The sequence below is a fragment of the Bufo bufo genome, chromosome 1, assembly GCF_905171765.1.
Source record: "Bufo bufo chromosome 1, aBufBuf1.1, whole genome shotgun sequence".
Lineage (NCBI taxonomy): Eukaryota > Metazoa > Chordata > Amphibia > Anura > Bufonidae > Bufo > Bufo bufo.
The window spans coordinates 171677339-171699747 of NC_053389.1; the positions used below are offsets into that span (position 1 = coordinate 171677339).

The 22409-nt window shown below is 43.1% G+C and overlaps 1 protein-coding gene across 1 annotated transcript in view; it reads left to right on the plus strand.

Moving 5' to 3' along the window:
• Positions 1-22409, plus strand: part of ADAMTS15 (ADAM metallopeptidase with thrombospondin type 1 motif 15) — a 60477-nt gene that overhangs the window by 23340 nt on the left and 14728 nt on the right. The window contains exons 2-3 of the mRNA XM_040432162.1: positions 8871-9003; positions 18796-18963. Coding sequence (XP_040288096.1) covers positions 8871-9003; positions 18796-18963 — 301 coding nt within the window. The remainder of the gene's footprint in view (positions 1-8870; positions 9004-18795; positions 18964-22409) is intronic.

Genomic DNA, 22409 nt, shown 5'->3' on the forward strand with positions numbered 1-22409 from the left:
GCAGAGGGGTGGGGGGTGTGGTACGGCAGGTCGGGGAGGTCAGCCAGAGGACAGTTATATGTAGAGAGGGTGGGGAGAGCCCAGGTAGATTACACCGCCCCGGGCATCCACTAAGGGAAAGAGAATTAGGAAGTTATGTGATAAGAGTCTTCAAACACAAGACAGGAACTGAAGGAAACATGAAGTACCAATCTGTCTATGAAAAATAACGCGCCACACTTATAGATAAATCCTCTACTTCTACTTACCTTATGCAGAGCCTGTCACATCCAGAGCGGGCAGTCACAATTCTGCTGTTACACCATGTCTAGTGCTTCAGTCATACTTTCAGTCTGAAAAGAAGTTGGCCGTGTTTGACATTTTCGGACGTAAGATCTTTCATTCAAAGAAAGACCAATCGTGGATGAACGTGGATGAAAGAACGTTCCCAGAAAGATCTTTTGTCCATCTCCCAGTGTCATTGAACATGTCTGACCAGTTTTTAACACCTGTAATGGCGAAAATGGACCAAAATGTGTATGGCCGTGTCTGCAAAATAAGGGTGGTTTCACACATAGGTTTTTGCACACTTTTGTGCTTTTAGTGGCTTTTTTTTTGTGCGAAAATTCTATGGTAAAGATGAAACCTAAGGCACAGGAACATTTTTTGCCACTGCTATTTTTTGTAAATTAGTTTTTTTTTAAAAAACACTGCACGCTGAAGCTTTTGACCCTTTTTTTTGGCATTTCAACTTCTCCTTTTCTATAATTGCTGAAAATGTGGTTCACGCAGTCATTTGGAAAAAAAAAGACTGGTAAAAGAATGTCACAAAAATCTTGTGTAAATGGAAAAAAGAGCAAGTCGTTTCTGTAGCGTTTTTTGAATGGTAGAAAAACACCAGTGCAAAATCATATGTGTAGGGATCATTATAATGTCTGCACACAATGCGGATTACGTGCAGGAAATTCGCTCGGAAACAACTAGCATAGTACAGTACCCACAAAACGTATAAGATTAGACCAATCTCATGCACATCTTGCTTTATTTCTCCTTGTGGAAATTGACCTGCCATGGGGTTTTACAAGTCAACAGCAGGTCAATTCTTGTATGGATTTCACCCTTTTCAATGCAAAGATGAGATCTGTGGAAATTCTGCCTCAAAACGGCACCAAAATCCGCATATGGTTTTTGGTAGAATCTGGTGCGAAAACATACAGAAATTTGCACACAAAAAACGCACAGATTTTCTGTTTTGAATCCTGCAGTCATGTGCAGGTACACGTAACGTAATCGGCAACGTGTGCAAGGTACCCTAATGGTTACATTTTATAGGTTACATTCTGTCATTCTTGTAGTACTAGCGTTGTTTATTGGGGGAGCACTCTGTTATGTCTGCTTGGGGGACACTCGTTGCGTTTTTTATACGGTATGTTCTCCTAGCATTATAACGGACACTGCTGGATAATGTTCAATGGGGGTCACCTTCTGGCATTACAGTGTGCATTCAGCTAGTGTCGTTTTTGGGGGCACAAAGCCATTGTCTTATTTTTGTAAAAAATAAATAAAATAAAGGAAAAAACAGAATGCAATGATTTTTAAAATCTTATATTAGCCATATTTTATTCACAATAGATCATAGAACACATATCAGTCACTTAGAACTTGATGGTAGCAACGCGTCTCAGAACAGTTGGAACAGGAGCAACAAAAGACTGGAAAAGTGGTAATAATAAAAACAGCTGGAGGAGCAATTTACAACTTAGGGCTCATTCACACAACTGTATGTATTTTGCGGTCCGCCAAAAACGGATCCGCAAAAAATACAGATGACATCCAATGTGCATTCCATATTTTGGCGGAAACGGAACAGCTGGCCTCTTCATAGAACAGTACTATCCTTGTCCGTAATGCGGACAATAATAGGACATGTTTTTGCACAACGGAAATACGGCAAATGGAAACAGAATGCCACACGAGAGTAACTTCCAGTCTTTTTGCGACCCCATTGAAGTGAATGGGTTCCGCTTCGGTCCGCAAAAAAAAACGGAACGGACACGGAAAGAAAATACGTTTGTGTGCAGGAGCCCTAAGTCACATAATTAGGTATAAAAGAGCATGTAAAAAAGGCACAGTCTCTCGAGGCAAAGGTGGGCCAAGGTTCACCAATGGCGAAAAACTGTGGAATAATTTCAGAAAAATATTTACATAATATTGTGAAGACTTTGACAAGTCCCAGAACATGATACATGCAAAGATTCAGTAGAATCTGGAGAAATCCACGTGTGCAAGGGACAAGGCCAACGGTCAATTGGATGCTCGTGATCTATAGGCTGGTCAGACGGCACTGCATTAGGAACATACATGATTCTGTACAGGAAATCACTGCACGGGCTCATGAACACTTCAGAAATCATCATCTGTGGACACCGATCGTGTTTAATCCACAAATGGAAATTAAAGCTGTATGATGCAAAGCCATGTGTCAACATGATCCAGAAGCACTGCCATCTTCTCTGGATGAATCAGATGAATCAAAATTTTGAGATGTGTTCTGTGGGCTTAGGCCCCCTGCACACGATCAGGATTGCGTGCGGATTTTCCGCGCGGATTTGCGTGCGGAAAATCCGCACCGTAGGTCATGTCCATTGTATTCTATGAGAATTTGAAATTCTCAATGCACACGATGCGGATTTTTTCCGCGCGGATTTTGACCTGCGGTGCGGATTTTAAAAATCCGCGACATGTCTATTAATTTTTTTTTTCCTGACCGCGATTTTCTTCATTCACTTAGTGAAATCCGCATGCGGAAAATCCGCACCGAATCCGCACCAAATCCGCACGCAAATCCGTATGCAAATCCGCACCAATTAATGCGGATTGACCGCACAGATTTGCCTGCGAACACCTGCGGATTTCAGTGCGGATTCTCCGCACATGAATCCTGAACGTGTGCATGTACCCTTAAGAGGAGAGAGACCATCCAGCTTATCAGCTTATCACAGTTCAAAAGCCTGCACCTCGGATGGTATGGGATGGCACTATCAATGTTGAACAGTGTATAGAGGTTTTAGAACAACATATGCTCTCATCCAGACAATATCTCTTTCAGGGACGGTCTTGAATATTTCAGCAAGAGAATACTAAACCACATTCTCCATTCATCACAAAGTCATGGCTTCACAGAAGAAAGGGTCAGGGTGCTGAATCGTCTGCCTGCCGCGACCAGACCTTTTGTCCAATGGAAAACATTTTCTGCATCATGAAACGAAAAATCCGGCCAAAGAAAACCCAGGACTGTTGAGAAGCTAGACTCCTACATCAGACAAGAATTGGACAACATTCCTTTCCCAAAACTCCAGCAATTGTGTCTCCTCACTTCCCAGACATTTACAGGCTTGTTAAAAGAAGACGGGGTGCTACACAATGTTGGGCATGGCCTTTTGTCCCCAACTTTTGTTTGAGATGTGTTGCCTGCCCGTCATGTTCTAAATGAGTTAATTTTTATTTATGAAAGGATAAATGTCTCACTTTCAGGCATCGAATATGTGTTCTATGATCTATTGTGAATACAATCTGGATCTATGAGGTTTGCATCCTGTCCTATTTACAATTTGTACACAGGGCACCATTTTTTTGGGATTTGGGGGTTGGTACATACACAGAAGAATATTAATAATGTTTTGGTGCGGATTTCACGTAGCCTGAAATGTCATTTACTAAAACTGGCTTCTTTTATGGACTGTTTTAGATTTCTCCCTGCGCTGTCATGAGATTTTGCTAATCTTAAAATTCTTACTCCTCATCATAAGGCGAAGTTCACACGAACGTGTGTGACCCATGCCTGTGCTGCGGACCGCAAATAGCGGGCCGCAATGCACGATCGCTGGCCGTAGGTCAGCCGCATCGGATCGCGGACCCATTCACTTTAATGGGTCCGCGATCCGGCCGTTCCGCTAAAAGATAGGACTTGTTCTATCTTTTAGCAGAGCGGAAGTACGGGACGTAACCCCACGGAGGCACTCCGTAGTGCTTCCGAGGGGTCCCGTCCCGTGTGGCCGTTCCGCGATTCCGGATTTGCGGACCCATTGAAGTGAATGGGTCCGCATCCGTGATGCGGAATTCACACGGAACTGTGGCCGTGTATTGCGGCCCGCGATTTGCGGGCCGCAATACGGCCACAGATCACACAGATCACGTGTGAACTTAGCCTAAATTAGGTGCATCTACAGCAGTCTGTGTGCCTGGAGGGAAAAGCAACTCCACTCCATTCCCTGGAAACAGACGTAAATGTTCCAGCCCAGGCCCCTGCCTCTCCCAAGTGTCAAACACAGTGCAAAAATTACTGTGCAACAACATTTTGCTGCATTGGTGCTAAAAAAGGGGGGGTCTTTTTTACACCTACAACAGGCGTAGCACACTTTGTAAATGACCACCTATGTTTCCATTCATTTCCATGGAAATGTAATCTGCACAGAAATCCACAACATAATTCACTAATGAAATACCCTTCTTGTTCCGTTCCGTAAAGATATACAGCATAAACCGCAACAAAAACTGAAACTTTGTAAAACCTGCACCTAAGGATTTTGCTAAAAATTCCACCACTTAGGGTGTTGCCACCGAGTCACTGGCTGTGCTGCCAGTTTGGGGTGGCAAAAAAATAAAACGCACAAGGATTTTGCAACAACATGCATGCATTTATGCTGCAAAGGAATGCACACGGCAAATTTTAAACTCTATTTGTAATTAATGTAATTCGGTTTTGCTCCTTTTTCCGTTTATGTGTTTTTTTTTATGGCGTTTCTTTTTGCTGCACCAAAGCACAGCAGAGCGGCGACGTGTCGCAGCACCCTTAGGGCATCTGTATATGTTGAGTATTAGGCATGGTTTTTCTGCGTGGATTTCCGTGAGGAAAAAAGCCCAAAAGCCCAAGATACGCAAAGTGTATGAGATTAATCAAACTTTGCAGATTTTTTTCTGCGAGGAAATTGAACTGTTGTGTGGATTTCAAAATGTTCCAATGAAGGGTAAGATCTGAGGCAAAACTGCAGTTTGGGTGCAGAAATTCCCAAGATTCCTCAGCACGTTCACCCCCACCCGTGTGCAGGTGCCCTTAGGGCATGTTCACATGACGGATTTTGAAAATCTGCCTACAAAATTCTACGCAGAATCGGTTTGTTCTTTTTTATGTTTTTGAAGCATTTTTAAAAAAATTTTTTTTTAACCAATGGTTGTTTACTTCAATACAAAAATGCATTTTCAACTCATGTATTTTGGTCCAGATCCTTTCTTTGACATGCTGCAGATTTCAAAATCTGCACGGCAGGTCAGGTTCCACACAGAAGAAAAATTGCAAAGCGTACATGAGATTTTTCAGATTTCCTTCACTTTGCTGGTACTGTATTACGGTGTGGTTTTTCAGAACGAAAATCTGTGTGTAATCCACATCGTGTGCATTTACCCTTAGAGAGCTGCCACATGTTCAGCTTTTTTTTTTATGTAGTTTTTGAAGCCAAAACCAGAACTGTATTAAAACAAAAGTGGAGAAATGATATTAATAGTCTCTCTCCTGTTATGATCCACACCTGATTTTGGCTCTAAAAACTGCATTAAAAAATCAGTGTATAGCAACACCTTAAGGCTATGGCCACATAGTCAGGTTGATGCGGTTTTGGAAGCTAAAACGAGGAATGGATCATAAAAGTAGAAAAAGTATAAAAGACAGTTTCATTCCTTTTTTAAATTTCCTCCGCGTTTTGGATTCCAAAACTGCATCAAGAAACCTCATTGTGTGGTTGTACCCTAACAGGCAGATTGTATTTCTCCTCTTTTGTGAATCCACACCTCATTTTAGCTTCATATCAGAACAAAAACCTTTACGGGCAGCCCTAGTCCAGGTGGACTAGGGCTGTTAGTCTGGGTTGTCACTACTATTGGTTCAAATGGTCCACCATTTATTATTGGCTCAGATAGTCATCATTTACTGTTACAATTTACAATTGGTCCAGGTTGCCACTGTTTACTGTTCGTCCAGAGGACTACTGTTTCCCATTGGTTCATATGGTCATCATTTACTGTTGGTCCAGGTAGTCACCATTGGTCCAAGTGCAATAAGCACAGATTAACTTTGTGACTGGCTGATATTGATGTGGTGCAAACCCTGCCCGCGAGGGCTTACAATCTACAAAGGATGGAAGGAATCTGTAGGTGAGTGTAGAAGCTGCTCTGCTTTATTGTAGGATTTCATGGAGAGATGTGTTTTCAGGTTGCATTTGAAAGTTTTGATGTTGGGGGAGAGCCTGATGTTCTGGGGTACAGAATATGAGTAATACATGTGAGATATCTTGTAGACAACTGTGCGAGGAGCAGACAAGAGGAGAGTTAAGAAGGAGGTCTTGTGAGGATTATGATTGTGAGGATCATCATTTACTATTGGTCCCAGTGATCACCATTTACTAATAGTTCAGGGCACCATCATTTATTGTTGCTTTGAGATTTGTAATTCCAGATTTAGGGTTGATGGGGGTGGTTGAAAAGGATTTTTGTCTATATTTTCCCCGCATTATGGAGCTAAAATGTGGCAGGTCCCCATAGGGAATGGCTCAGACATGCTCTTTAATAGATTATGTTCTAAATACTGGACCCTAGCCACAAATAACAGAGATCCTGCCAAGGAATAGAGGAATTCAAACAATTACCCTGGCAAAAATCAAACTGTGCAATTCCATAGCGTGCACAGCTCCAGACAAACACCATTATGTTCTATTACATGGGAAGGGAAGAGACAATGTAAGAAGGCAGAAAGCGTAAGCAACATGACGTTAGCATGTAACACGCCTAAGGGAACGGTGGTAGACTCAAGGGTCACGTGATGTACAGTGCTAGGCATACATAACAGGACAGCAGAGGTTAGTGATATAGATGAGGGTCACGTGATGTGCTGGGTACATGTAAGGCTAAGTTCACATTGAGTTATTCCTGTGCTGAAAAAAATTTGCATTCTTCTTCAGGATTCTGTGTGGGGTTTCTCTTTTGATGTGGTTTTTCATCTAATGGTAAGTTTGGTTGTGGATTTGATGCAGAATCCGCACGAAGGATAAACATGTCATTTCTTTTTCCATGCCACGGTGAAAACGGGAGTGGAAACAAAACGTGTTGTGTAAATTAACCAGCTGTTTTCGGCGCGGTTTTTGAACGCGGAATTCTTGCCAAAATCTGTGCCCCAAAAATTCTGAACACACCCTAACATGTCTGCAAATGTCAGTTCTATACAGTCATGATAAACACAGGGTACACCCTCTTTGAAATCCATGGTTTTATGTATTAGGACATATTTAAAAAAAATCTGGTCTTTGGAAGGTCTTAATTTTAGGGCTTATGCGCACGAATGTGTGCTGCCCGTTCCGTACATTGGGGACCGCAAATTCTGGCTTTGCATCCATGATGCGGTGCACAAACAGCTGGTGCTCGTATATTGTGGACCCATTGTTTGCGGGCTGCAATACGGGCACCCGACAACAATGGTTGTTTGCATGAGCCCTTAGGGAAATACAACCTCAGATGAACAACAATGATAAATTACACCGTGGCATTAACAAAAACTAGGCCAAAATACAGAAGCAAGTACATCCATACTTCTTCCATAGGAATTGAGGCTAAGTAGCAGTCAAGTGCTGATAATCAAATGTCCTTGATGAATTGATCATCAGCAAGTGTGACCACCTCTATAAATGCAGACTTTTGGCACTTTGCTGGTCTGGAACATTCAGGAGTGCGCCAAGGAAGAAAGACATCAGCAATGATCTCAGAGAAACAATGCCCATTAATCTACAAGGGATTATAAGGTCATTTCCAAACTATTTGAAGTCCATCATTCTACAGTGAGAAGGATCATTATACACAAGTGGAAATATTCAAGACAGTCAACAATCTTCCCAGGAGTGCATGTCCCAGCAAATTCACCCCAAGATTAGACCATACAATGCTCAGACAAATTGCAAAAGACTCAAGAGCTACATCTATGACTCTACAGCTCCCATGTCAAATGCATGTTAAATGTTGAAGTTCATGACAGTCCAACTAGAAAAAGACTGAACAAGTATGGCTAGTTTGAAAGGGTTGCCAGAAGAAAGTCTCTTCTTTCTAAAAAGAACATGGCAGTACAGCGTAAGTTTGCAAAGTTGCCTCCGAACAAACCATGAGAATTCTGGAACAATATTCATTGGATAGACAAGACCAAAGTGGAGATGTTTGGCCAGAATGTGCAGCATAACATTTGGAGAAAACCAAACACAGCATATCAACACAAACACCTCATAAGGACTGAAAAGTCCAGTGGTGGAAGGGTGATGATTTAGGCTCGTTTTGAAACCACAGGACCCAGCCACCTTGCAGCATTGCAGTGACCAATGGACATGATGCAAGTGGGGGAGGTCACTAACCTCAGTGAACTGAAGCAACATTGTAAAGAAGAGTCGGCCAAAACTCCTCCAGAATGATGTGATAGACTGATTAAGTCATAGAGAAATCAATTACTTCAAATGATTGCTGTTAAAGGAGGTCCTGCTAGCTATTGAATCATAGGTGTACTTAGTTTTTCACACATTGCTTCATGGTTGTTATATTTGCCCAATTAAAGACCTTGTAAGGACCAGATGCATTTTTATTTTTTCCTGATACTGAAAACTATAGAATACAAAGAGAGTGTACTTGTTTTTTCTCATAACTGTATATTTGAGGGTTACATGATTTACAGTGCCAGGTACACGTGACATGTCTGCAGACCCCGGCCGACATGAGAGATTATGGAGTAAGAGATGCAGCAGATATGATGTTCTCTGGTATCAGGCTCTGCAGAACTCAGCAGAATGTTTGTCTTTCCCTCCTTGTAGGACCTGTGTGGCGCCTCCACCTGCGACACCCTGGGAATGGCAGATGTGGGCACCATGTGTGATCCTAAGCGCAGTTGCTCAGTGATAGAGGATGACGGGCTCCCTTCGGCCTTCACTACAGCTCATGAGCTTGGTGAGTACCCCAGAAACATGAAGTATGCACATTGGGGGGAATTTATCATGAAGGTAATATTTGAAGTCAGTTTTGCTTGAGTTGACATTGAAGTACTTGGAGCCAAATTTATCAAATGTTATCACGTTGTTTGTGAAATTTGGGGCATCTTTAACCCTAACACTTACTAGAAATGGTGCTCTAGTTTTCTTATGCTAGCCTCCTACTGGAGTGAACTTGAGACTTTCTTAAATTTTTTTTTTTTTTTTTTTTAAGTCACAGTGATGAATCTGGAGTGAAACTAAATCACATAGCTAACCATGCTCACTTTCACACTCACTTTTCTAAACTGGAGTGAGTTGTGTAAAATTGTAACATTCTGGCACAAATAAACCCAAATGGTTGGAAAAGCTCTACTCTGCAACGTTTTAAAGACAGAATTCCAGATTTGATAAGGACTTTGAATTGAATTCAGGACTTGATAAATCCCCTATAGTTGTGTTTTTTCTTTTCCATGGATAGAACTGGGATTGACAATGAGTAGAGCGCCCTCTAACATGAATGCGTTGTTTCACATTAATAGTATCATCAGTCATATGTGAATAAGGCCTCATGCACACCACTTTATCCGTTTTCTGTTCTGCAAATTGTGAATCGCCAAAATGTGGATCCGGTCCGTGTTGCATCCACATCATACCTCCCAACTTTCTAAATAAACGACTCATTGTGCGGTGCGCAAAGCATATTTTTTCCGTACTAGGCCACGCCTCTTACTCCGCCCAAAGCATAACTATGCCCCTAATCCCTCGATTATCCAGGAAGTAGTACTCCTAATTCAGAGCCATCCACATATATGAGCATAGGAAAACATCGATTTCCACATGTATCCTCCTTTCCCTCAGCGGACAACTCTGTGGAACATCAAAAGTCGCACCAATAGTGAAGCACTGTCTCCAAGGGTCAGGTAAAAAAGGAATTTATTGTACTCACAAACGTAGTCAGATAAAAAGCATTTCAAAGAGGTTGAACACCCCCGTAATCCTGCCCGACCCGGGTTTCGCTCCAAGCTTCGTCAGATAGCCTGTAGATACAGTGCTTGGAAGCATCCAGAAGGTAAAATCTGTACAGACCCCAGTGATACTACTCAAAGCTCCAGTTTTGTTACAGTGTATTCTGTGTAGACAATCCTCGGTGAGGTGCACAGGCTGGACTCCAGACCAGGGCATTTTACCTGCACCAATACCAGTGGTGTAGCTAGAAATGACTGGGCCCCCAGCAAATTTTTGAATGGGGCCACCCTCCCCCAGTAATTTTTTCACGACCCCTTCCTTTCATGCCGCCCCCATTCCTGTGGCTAGTAAAGATCGCTCTCTCAGACCAGGCCCGGCAGCTGTTCCATCCGTTTTCTACACTGTCTATACTGTCACTGTATATAATTTCATTGTGTAATACTGTTGGAGGGGCCCTGACCAAATCCTTTAGTCCTCCTCCTCCTGGATGGGCCCCTTCTGGGTCAGGGCCCCAAAGCAGCCACTTCCCCTATAGCTACGTTCCTGACTGATACATTAAAACAAACTATCAGAACATGTCAGGACAGAGATTTGTGCTGCTCATGTCTTTAGCTCACAGAGCATGGCTTAGCCTGACACATTGTCACAAACTTCAGCTGTAAGAACTATTAGATCTCTATGGTCCAGTTTAAACTAATAGTGGACTTAATGTATCGTTGTGGCACAAAGCCCTACATTTCTGCCCCATGAATAATAATCTTAGGCGGTGTTCTGTCTTTTAGGGGCCTCCATCACAGATTGCCCCTCACCTGACAGATCGCCCACTGTTCCCATGTTAGAACACAATGAGGCTAGGCTCAAACGATGGATTCTCACCAATATGGTTTCTGCTGTGGTTTTTCCATTTTGAATGTCCCGGTCCCGCTCTCGGTTTAGCTCTTATGCATGGAGATAAATGGCGAGCAGGCTCCCACTGCGGCTTTCCGTGATGTGCGAGCAGTAACCATGCCAAAAATGGACATGTACATTCTTGTCGCAGTCTGAAAACCGCATGTGAAAAATCCCCGGCCACATGAACTGCGGTGCAGCCTCACATTAAAAGATGGTTTCAGCCCAGATTCAGTGCCGAAACACATGCCAAAAAAAAATCAGTTGTGTGAACATGCCCTAAGAGTAGTGCTAAGCGTTTTTTTGTGGCAGGTTTTGGGGCCAAAATCACAAGTGGATCATAAAAGGAGAAAAAGTATACAGGACAGATACATTGGGGGTCATTTATTAAGACCATCATTTTTCATACCTTTTACACCAGTGTTGCTGCTGGAAAATGCTCCTAATTTATAATGGAGTGTGTTTCTGCAACTTTTATGCCTTTTTTCTCTTGTAAAAAAAACTTCTATGTATAGTTTTTTGCTGGACTCTGCAGGATGGAAACACGGGGTGTACTACACTTTTCCATCCTTTTTCCCCCAATGTATTTGTTAAACGTAGGGCAAAAACATTATGTGAACCCAGTCTGCAGAATTATACTGACCGGCAGTTAGTACCATGTCACACTTGTAATGTCATCTGCTATCAGCCACTAGTTATTTTCTCATAAGAGGTTCTGCAGCAGCTGACATGGTGGTTTGGCCAGTATTTCCCCCTCATGGGCGAGGTTCATGTTATTTCCAGTAAATAATACAGTTTGGGAGGACACTTCCCCGAATGTTTATACATCAGATGTTGAGTCCAAAACTTGTAAAAGGGTCCAAGCAGTTTAATCTCAGTCTGGACCATAAGGGTTCTGGAAACTGCGACTGTAAATCATAGATCCTGTCTCCAGTCCAAGTGGATGTGACAGCAATACATTAATAAATGCCCCCACATACAAGTCAGAATTTAATGGAAGCACGTGGAGTTTGTCCGTAGAAGACTTAGGCTACTTTCACGCTAGTGTTTTTGCTGGATCCGACAGGGTTCAGCAAAAACGCTTCCGTTACTAATAATACAACCATCTGCATCCGTTATGAACGGATCCGGTTGTATTATCTTTAACACAGCCAAGACGGATCCGTCATGAACTCCATTGAAAGTGAATGGGGAATCTATTTTCTATTGTGTCAGATTGTGTTAGAGATCCGTCCCCATTGACTTGCATTGTGGGTCATAACGGATCTGTTTTGCTCCGCATCCCAGGACGGAAAGCAAACCGCAGCATGCAGCATTAATGCATTTCAATGGGAAAAATGCCGGATCCGACATTCAGGCAAGTGTTCCAGAATCTTGGACGGAGATAAAACGGCAGCATGCTGCGGTATTATCTCCGTCCGGAAAAGTCAAAAAGACTGAACTGAAGATATCCTGATGCATCCTGACCGGATTGCTCTTCATTCAGAATGCATGGGGATAAAACTGATCAGTTCTTCTCCGGTATTGAGCCCCTGTGACAGAACTCAATGCTGTAAAAGAATAACGCTAGTGTGAAAGTACCCTAAGGCTCCTTTTACGCAGGCGAGAATTCCGCGTGGGTGCAATGCGTGAGGTGAACGCATTGCACCCGCACTGAATCCGGACCCATTCATTTCTATGGGGCTGTGCACATGAGCGATGAAAATCGCAGCATGCTCTATATCGTGCGTTTTTCACGCAACGCAGTCCCCATAGAAGTGAATGGGGCTGCGTGAAAATCGCAAGCATCCGCAAATAAGTGCAGATACGGTGCGATTTTCACGCATGGTTGCTAGGAGACGATCGGGATGGAGACTCTATCTTTATTATTTTCCCTTATAACATGGTTATAAGGGAAAATAATAGCATTCTTAATACAGAAAGCTAAGTAAATTATGGATGGAGGGGTTGAAAAATAAAAAAAAGTTATTAAACTTAACTCCATCCACTTGTTCGCGCAGCCCGGCTTGTCTTCTTTCTTCTTTGAGGACCTGGGAGGAAAAGGACCTTTGGTTACATCACTGCGCTCATCACATGGTCCATCACCATGGACCATGTGATGTACCATGTGACAGACCATGTGATGAGCGCAGTGACATCACAAAAGGTCCTTTTCCTCCCAGGTCCTCAAAGAAGAAGAAAGAAGACAAGCTGGGCTGCGCGAACAAGTGGATGAGGTGAGTTTAATAATATTTTTTTATTTTTTAACCCCTCCATCCCTATTGTACTATGCATTCTGTATTAAGAATTCTATTATTTTCCCTTATAACCATGTTATAAGGGAAAATAATAAAATCTACACAACACCTAACCCAAACCCGAACTTCTGTGAAGAAGTCCGGGTTCGGGTTTGGGTACCAAACATGGCGATTTTTCTCACGCGCGTGCAAAACGCATTAAAACGCTTTGCACTCGCATGGAAAAATGTGCATTTTCCCGCAACGCACTCGCATCTTGTCCGGCCCTAAGATTCCTTCACACGCTGCGGATTTTGCAGAATTTTCCGCAAATGAAAATCAGTTCCATTCATTTGAATGGGATGACAAGTACACGGATTTCTGCAAGCCCCATTCAGGTTGCAGAGAATTCTGCCACACATACACGTGACTGTACCTTTAGGCCACCTGCACACATTGCGGAATATGCATGGTTTTTACGCATGGATTCCCTTATGGGAAACCGCAGAGTAGTAGAGTACCATCAAATTGTTTGAGATTAGACAAGTCTCATGTACACTTTATGCTTTGTTTCCGTGCGGAAATTGACCTGCATTGCGTATTTGCAAGTCAATTATGTTTGCGGTTTTAGCTGCGGATTCAACCTTTTTCAATGGAAAGGTGAGATCTGCGGCAAAACCTCATCTAATCTGGTGCTGATATGCTGTAGAAACGCACATAACTCCACATGGAAATTCTTGCGGATCTTATTTGCGTTCACCCGCAGGTGGCGGCACAGGAAAAAAAAACATCACAATTGCATCAAATCATGCAGTTTGCATGCGGTTTTCAAAGTAGTTGCGGTTTTTAAAGGTGAAACGTGTTCTTCGGAAATTAAGAAAATTAAAATACCTAAATATATTGCCAAATACCTTACATTAGTTAATGGCTCGTTTTGTCTAGTAGTAATCATTAGGAGAAACAAAATGGCCGCTGTCCTATTAGTACACAGAAAACCTGTCCTGATCACACAGGAGGACAAGTTACTTCACAACACTGAGGTAAAGAGCTGCCTCATCCTCCTCTCTGCTCTGCTTGTCAGGGATTATGATCCTGAATACAGTTTAATATGATATTTAGCTAAATCTGTGTAGGAATGGAGTTCATGAGGAGACATGAAGTACAGAGATGACAGACAGGACAGACTCTGGTAATGTGGGGCTGTTGTAATGGAGACTGCAGACAAGTGCTGCTGCTCATTAGCCACATCTGCTCATGAATTCCATTCCTACAGAGATTCAGCTAAAGAGTAGCTGTATTCAGGATCATAATCCCTGACAGAAGGATGAGGCAGCTCTTTAGCTCAGTGTTGTGAAGTAACTTGTCCTCCTGTGGGATTAGGACAGGTTTCGTGTGTACTAATAGGACAGCAGCCATTTTATTTTCCCTGATGATTGCTCCCCAGACAAAACGAGCCATAATAACTAATGTAAGGTATTTGGGATTATATTTATAATGAAATAATATTTAAGTATTTTCATTTTCTTAATTCACAGAGAACCCCTTTAAATAAATCTGTTTCACCTGTTAAAACCCCAACAAAACCACATCATGTTTTTTCCGATGTGGTTTTTGCCACACTTTAAACGACTGTGATGTGAACGGAGCTTTCTTGCCATGATCCAGAGCCTGTGGAATGATACTGCTTTGTGTTACACAATCAAAAGAACACATGGAAAATAACAAATAACACCCAGTCAGAGCTGAAGTTTGGTATTTTTACGCAGTGAAGAAACTGTATAGCACCTCACAAATACAGAGACACCTCCATGATTCTTTGTCTGCAGCTATTGTGCTTCATTTTAATGCTTGGTTCCTGATCCGCAGGAATTTACCCTTTATAAACACTTCATTGACCTGTGTAAATCTCTACTCGCTTTGTCACTGGACTCTCCATCCAATATATTATTATTCATTACAGCACAGTCGTAGTGGCCATAGGGTAGTATGGGGCCCGGCAGCTGTGACCACTGTCCTGTTTCACGAAACATGCAGGGACTTTTAGGGTTCTGTTACACAGCGGTATGGCATGACATTTCACTTAATGTTTGTCAATGGTGTCTCAATGCGACATGTCGCTGCCAGACATGTTGGATTTTGTTATATATACAGGTTATAGAGCTGAGCAAACTGATATATAGTTTTATGGGGAAAACAATTTAGTATTAATTGTAATTTATACATTTAAATTCCTGCTTTGAAGTCCAGGAGGCGGTCCTATCAGTGACTGACAGCCATCTCTGCATACACAGTCATAGAGGGAAGGCTGTCAATCACTGATAGGACCGACTACAAAGCCCAAAATGAGAAGAAAATGAATGAAATACAGGTATGGCCTCATGCACACAACCGTTGTTTTGGTCCGCATCCGAGCCAGTATTTGCGGCTTGGATGCAGACCCATTCACTTCAATGGGGCCGCAAAAGATGCGGACAGCACTCTGTGTGCTGTACGCATCCGTTGCTCTGTTCCGTGGTCCGCAAAAAAATATATAACCTATCCTATTCTTGTCCGTTTCGCGGACAAGAATAGGTAGCTATATTAATGGCTGTCCGTGCCATTCCGCAAATTGCGGAATGCACACGGACGCCATCCATGTTTTTCGGATCCGCAATTTGCGGACCGCAAAAGACACAATGGTCGTGTGCATGAGACCTTATACTGATTCCCCCCCCCCCCCACAAAACTACATACCATACCAATTTGCTCAGCTCCTCCTGCTCTGTAACATGATGTCTCCAGCTCAGTCACCGTGTTCAATTTGACAGGTACCCTTAAATCCATAACTGTCAAAAATAATAATAATTGTATGTACACTTATTTAAAAACAAAAATCTTACCCAGGGATAATGTTAGAATAGTGTCACCTGCTGTTTTTATTCTAGAGCCTTTCTGTGTCCATCTCAATAAATGTGCCAAGGTGGACGCAGATGCTCAGTCTTCCCCCTTTGGGTATTCAGTGTGGTGCGCCAGCTGCTTCTGAAGCTGGAGGATCTTCTCTCAGAAGAAATGCTGAATAAGTGATCAGAGAGTGAGACAGCTATACTGTAACTGCTGCGGTGGACACCTGGAGGCAGTTTAATAGAAACAGCAGGTGGCGCTACTCTTAGGACCCTTTCACACAAGCTTGACGGATTAGATCCGGGTGCGTTCAGTGAAACTTGCACCATTTTGCAAGCAAGTTCCGTAACAGCCCGTTCAGACCTGAGCGTTTTACAGCGCGTTCCTATGCGCTGTAAAACGCTCAACAAGGAGAAACCAATGCTTCCCTATCGGCATGGTTCTCACCTGGGCGTTTTACAGCGCGTACGATCGCGCTGTAAAACGCCCGACGCCCCAAGAAGTTCAGGAGCTTCTTTGGGGCGTAGTGTCTCGCGTTCCCGTACATAGACTTCCGGGAACGCAAGACACTGGGCGTTCGCTTCTCTCTGTATGCGCGATTGTAAACGCCCGTACAATCGCGCATACAAAGCGTACGTTCAGTACGCTCTGGTGTGAACCCAGCATAAGTTTTGTCTGCGATTGCATTCAGTTGTTCAGTTTTTTCCGCACGAGTGCAATGCGTTTTGATGCGTTTTTCACGCGCGTGATAAAAGCTTTAGGCCTCTTTCACACGGGCGTTGCGGAAAAAGGTGCGGGTGGTTGCGGAAACACCCGCGATTTTTGCGCGAGTGCAAAACATTTTAATGCGTTTTGCACTCGCGTGAGAAAAATCGCGCGTGTTTGGTACCCAAACCCGAACTTCAGAAGTTCGGGCTTGGGATCGCTGTTCTGTAAATAGTAATTTTCCCTATAACATGGTTATAAGGGAAAATAATAGCATTCTGAATACAGAATGCTAAGTAAAACAGGGCTGGAGGGGTTAAAAAAAAATAAAAAATCATTTAACTCACCTTAATCCACTTGCTCGCGATGCCGGGCATCTCCGTCTGACTCTTTACTGTATAGGACCTGTGGTGAGCATTAACTATAGTTTAAGGACCTGGGATGACGTCACTCTGGTCATCACATGGTACGTCACATGATCTTTTACCTGCTCACCACAGGTCCTATACAGTAAAGAGTCAGACGGAGATGCCGGGCATCGCGAGCAAGTGGATTAAGGTGAGTTAAATGATTTTTTATTTTTTTTTAACCCCTCCAGCCCTGTTTTACTTAGCATTCTGTATTCAGAATGCTATTATTTTCCCTTATAACGATGTTATAAGGGAAAATAATAAGGTTCGGGTCTCCATCCCGATCGTCTCCTAGCAACCGTGCGTGAAAATCGCACCGCATCCGCACTTGCTTGCGGATGCTTGCGATTTTCACGCAACCCCATTCATTTCTATGGGGCCTGCGTTACGTGAAAAACGCACAAAGAGGAGCATGCTGCGATTTTCACGCAACGCAAAAGTGATGCGTGAAAATCACCGCTCGTGTGCACAGCCCCATAGAAATGAATGGGTCAGTATTCAGTGCGGGTGCAATGCGTTCACCTCCCACATCGCATCCGCGCGGAATACTCGCTCGTGTGAAAGGGGCCTTAGGTTTACAAACAACATCTCTTCGCAACCATCAGTGAAAAACGCATCACACCCGCACTTGTTTGCGGATGCAATGTATTTTTCATGCAGCCCCATTCACTTCTATGGGGCCAACGTTGCGTGAAAAACGCAGAACATAGAACACTCTGCGATTTCCACGCAACGCAGAAGTGATGCGTGAAAAACAACGCTCATGTACACAGGCACATTGAAATGAATGGGTCAGGATTCAGTGCGGGTGCAATGTGTTCACGTCACGCATTGCACCCGCGCGGAAAACTCGCTCGTGTGAAAGGGGCCTTATGTTGTTCCTGCAAATATCTGTAGATACAGAAAGGTTAAAATAATGGGCTGGATTCAACGAAACAAACAGCATTGCACACCACATCTTACTGTAACTTGGATGAAACAAGAATAGCTGAAGAAATGGCTGTATTTTTGTTTGCTTTGAAAGGGTTGTCCTTTTTTTTAAGGATAGGCCATCACTAGCTGATTGGCAGGGGTCGACACTCTTGCAGATCAGCTGATCTGTGTATCTCCATTGACAGAAGTCAGTGTCGGAGCTACCAGCACCATTGACATTGTAGAGGATGTCACCAGCGGTGTGGGATGTCAGATCCCTGACGATCATCTGAGGAAAGCCCAAAAAAAAAACTGTACAACCCCTTTAAGGTAAGATAAAGGCCCAGGGATATCTATTTGTTGGTGACTGGTTCCGATCCGGTTTATGTGGTTAAGTGATTAACAGCTGTGGATTCAGACCTGACGTCACCTGCATGTAGTGGGAATATTCTGCCTGTACTTGGCCTTGGTTTTCGGCCTTATCCCCGTACCCCATTCTTAGCGCTGACAAGCCCCAGAAGTAGAGGCTGAAAGGTCGCTTATTCTCTCCTAGCTTTATTTATAATGTACAGAATTCCTCCTATCTTCCAGAGATTTACACCCCTCCCCGCCCTCCTCATCCAATGCATTACACATCTTTGTACAATTTAAGAAATAAAATAACCCCAGGATTCGGGAAGAGGGGAGTAAATCACAATTGCCCAATATCTTGTCAAATTTCCAGCGCCATAAATAAGGTAGCTGTAAAGCTTTCACTGTCTCCTTCACTGACTCCCTTCTTTTCTACCATAGGTCACGTGTTCAACATGCCTCATGACAACGTCAAGGCCTGCGAGGAGGTGTTTGGGAAGCTTAAGGAGAACCACATGATGTCACCCACACTGATACAGATCGACCGGGCCAATCCATGGTCTGGGTGCAGTGCCGCCATAATTACAGATTTCCTGGACAATGGACACGGTGAGGATCATATTGTTCTTCTTACATGAGTAATCCAGTGCTGGGAGGAGATTTGTGGGCCCCAGAAGCCGGACTTGTGATGTCACTGCACCCAGTGTGGTCATCTAACTCAAGAAGGAGCAAGAAGCCATGGTCTGCCTCAGCTTCCATCATCTCCATCTTCTCAACTGTCCTCAGAATCAAACATAAAATATCACTTAGGGCTCATGCACACAAACGTATTTTCTTTCCGTGTCCATTCCATATCTTTTTTTGGCGGACCGTATGAGGAACCATTCATTTTAAAGGGTCCTAAAAAAAATATGGAAGTTACTCCTTGTGCATTGCGTTTACGCATGTCCGTATTTCCGTTCCGCTAAAAAATAAATCATGTCCTATTATTGTCCGCATTACGGACAAGTATAGTACAGTTTTATTAGGGGCCGGCTGTTCCGTTCCGCAAAATACGGAATGCACACGGACGTCAACCGCATTATTTTGAGGATCCATTTTTTGCGGACTGCAAAATACATACGGTCATGTGCATGAGCCCTTATGTGGTTATATACGATTCCATCAGTGGTGCAGGCCATGGTCATCTAGCACACCCTACTGCTACACGTTTATTAACACCAGACGCATGTATGTGGAGAAAGTGGTCATATGTCATACAAATCCTTCTACTCAGCCATCCATTACTGTAGATAAGTGTGTGGGAGGCAATTAGATTCTGTCATATATCATTGTCTATAACAGTCCACACCGGATGGAGAAGCAAGCAGAATTGTCAGGGCGCAGCCGTGACATGGGAAGGGCGAGCTGATAATGCCTGATTTGGCTGAGGCCTGTGCAGCCTGGATTTAGGGATACACACAGCTGTCCAGCTGAGGAACTTGGCTGGTAAGTGAGAAGTCCACTTACAGCTGGGTCCAGTCCCTAATGATTTCCACAGCTGAACGGTTTAGTTCCCTCTCTGGCTCGGCTCTGACGCCTCTTTAAACAGTTTACTCTTGGCATCCGGTTGCATTTGTAAACTTAACACGAGATTTGGATTTATGCGCTGATAGGGAGGACGCTGTGGAGATCACAGGGGTGTTTGCTCTTTCATTTTAGGGTTCATGAGATCAATAGATTATCCCTTCCATAGTTCACTTCTCAATGGCAGACTCCATGAAGATAATAGAAAACTGATTGCTGTGTATACTATTATATAATGTGTTATCAGAATTAGGCCTCTTGCACACGACTGTATGTCTTTTTCAGTATTTTGCGGTCCGCAAAAAACGGATCCGCAAAAAATACAGATGACGTCCGTGGGCATTCCGTTTTTTGCAGAAAGGAACAGCCGGCCCCTAATAGAACAGTACTATCTATCCTTGTCCTTTATGCGGACAATAATAGGACATGTTCTATCTTTGAACGGAATGGAAAAACGGAAATACGGAAACGGAAGGCATACGGAGTACCTTACGTTTTTTTTGCAGATCGCTTGAAATGAATGGTTCCGTATACGGAACGCAAGAAACGGAAACGGAAGAAAAACGTTCGTGTGCAAGAGGACTTAGGCTATGTTCCGTGAAAAACGGATGTACGATGGCCATTTTTTTAAAAGCCGTCACACGTCCATTCTAAGAATAATGGTAATCTATGGGGTTATTCACACAGCTGATGGTCAGGGAACAAGCACTTAAGCACACGACTGCAAATCCTGAAAACATGTATCCTTTTATACCGTATAAAAAAAGCCTTGTGCTGCCAAAGGCCTCATGCACACGACCGTTGTGTGCATCAGCGGCCGTTGTTCCGTTTTCCGTTTTTTTTCGCGGACCCATTGACTTTCAATGGGTCCGTGGAAAAATCGGAAAATGCACCGTTTGGCTTCCGCGTCCGTGATCCTTTTTGCAGTCCGTGAAAAAAATATGACCTGTCCTATTTTTTTCACTGACAACGGTTCACGGACCCATTCAAGTCAATGGGTCCGTGAAAAATCATGGATGCACACAAGATAGTCATCCGCGTCCGTGATCCGTGTCCGTTTTTCCTATCATTTTCAATGCAAACTTGACTTAGTTTTTTTTTTCACTTTTCATGTCCGTGGATCCTCCAAAAATCAAGGAAGACCCACGGAAGAAAAAACGGTCACGGAACAACGGAAATACGTTTTGCGGACCGCAAAAAAAAAACGGTCGTGTGCATGAGGCCATATACTGTACATAGGATAACTGTCCATGGCTGGTTCTGTATCACCTCTGTTCTGTATTGGGCTATAGTCACACCTAGCAGTTGAGATGTTAAAACCTACATCCAAACCACATCGGGGGAAAAAACGCATGCTTTCTTTTTTCAGTGTGGTTGTGTTTTTTTACAGGCAAAACTCAAGTTTCACCTGTTATAACCTGCAGTCACTTTGAAACCACAGCAAAAACACCCACATTTTCTTCTCTTTTATTTTTATGCAGTTTTAGGGCTCATGCACACGACCGTGTATGTATTTTGCGGTCCACAAAAAACGGATCTGCAAAAAATACGGATGGCGTCCTTGTGCATTCTGTATTTTGTGGAACGGAACAGCTGGCCCCTGATAGAACAGTCCTATCCTTGTCTGTAATGCGGACAATAATAGGACATGTTCTATTTTTTTGCGGAACGGACATATGAAAACGGAATGCACACGGAGTAAGGCTATATTCACATGACTGTATGTATTTTGCGGTGCGCAAAACACTGATCCTCAAAAAATACGAATGACGTCCTTTTGGAATCCGTATTGCATACGCTTTTTTTGCGGATTCATTGTAACAATGCCTATCTTTGTTGGACAAGAATAGGACATGCTCTATAATTTTTGCGGTGCTAGGGCATAGACATACGGATGACAGCATACAGTGTGCTGTCCGCATTTTCGCGGACTCATTGAAATGAATGGGTCCTCATCCAATCCGAAAAAAAAAAACAGAATAGACATTGAAACAAAATACGTTAGTGTGCATGTAGCCTAACTTCAGTTTTTTGTTTTTTTTACGGACCCATTGAAATTAATGGTTTCGCATACAGTTCTCAAAAATAACGGAATGGACATGGAAAGAAAATACGTTCGTGTGAATGAGCCCTTAACAGCACCTCAGTCGTGTGTGTATATATATATATATATATATATATATATATATATATATGTGAATATACCTTTAGGGCTCATGCACATGTCGGTATGTATTTTGCAGTCCGCACAAAAAAAAGGGATGACATCTGTGTGACATCCGTCATCCGTATTGCATCCGTTTTTTTTGCATAGCCATTGTAACAATGCCTGTCCTTGTCTGCAAAATGGACAAGAATAGGACATGTGCTATTTTTTTTTGTGGAACGGACATGCGGACATAGGGAAATGGAATACACACAGAGTCATTTCATTTTTTTTTGTTGACCCATTGAAATGAATGGTTCTGCATACGGACTTGTAAAAAAAC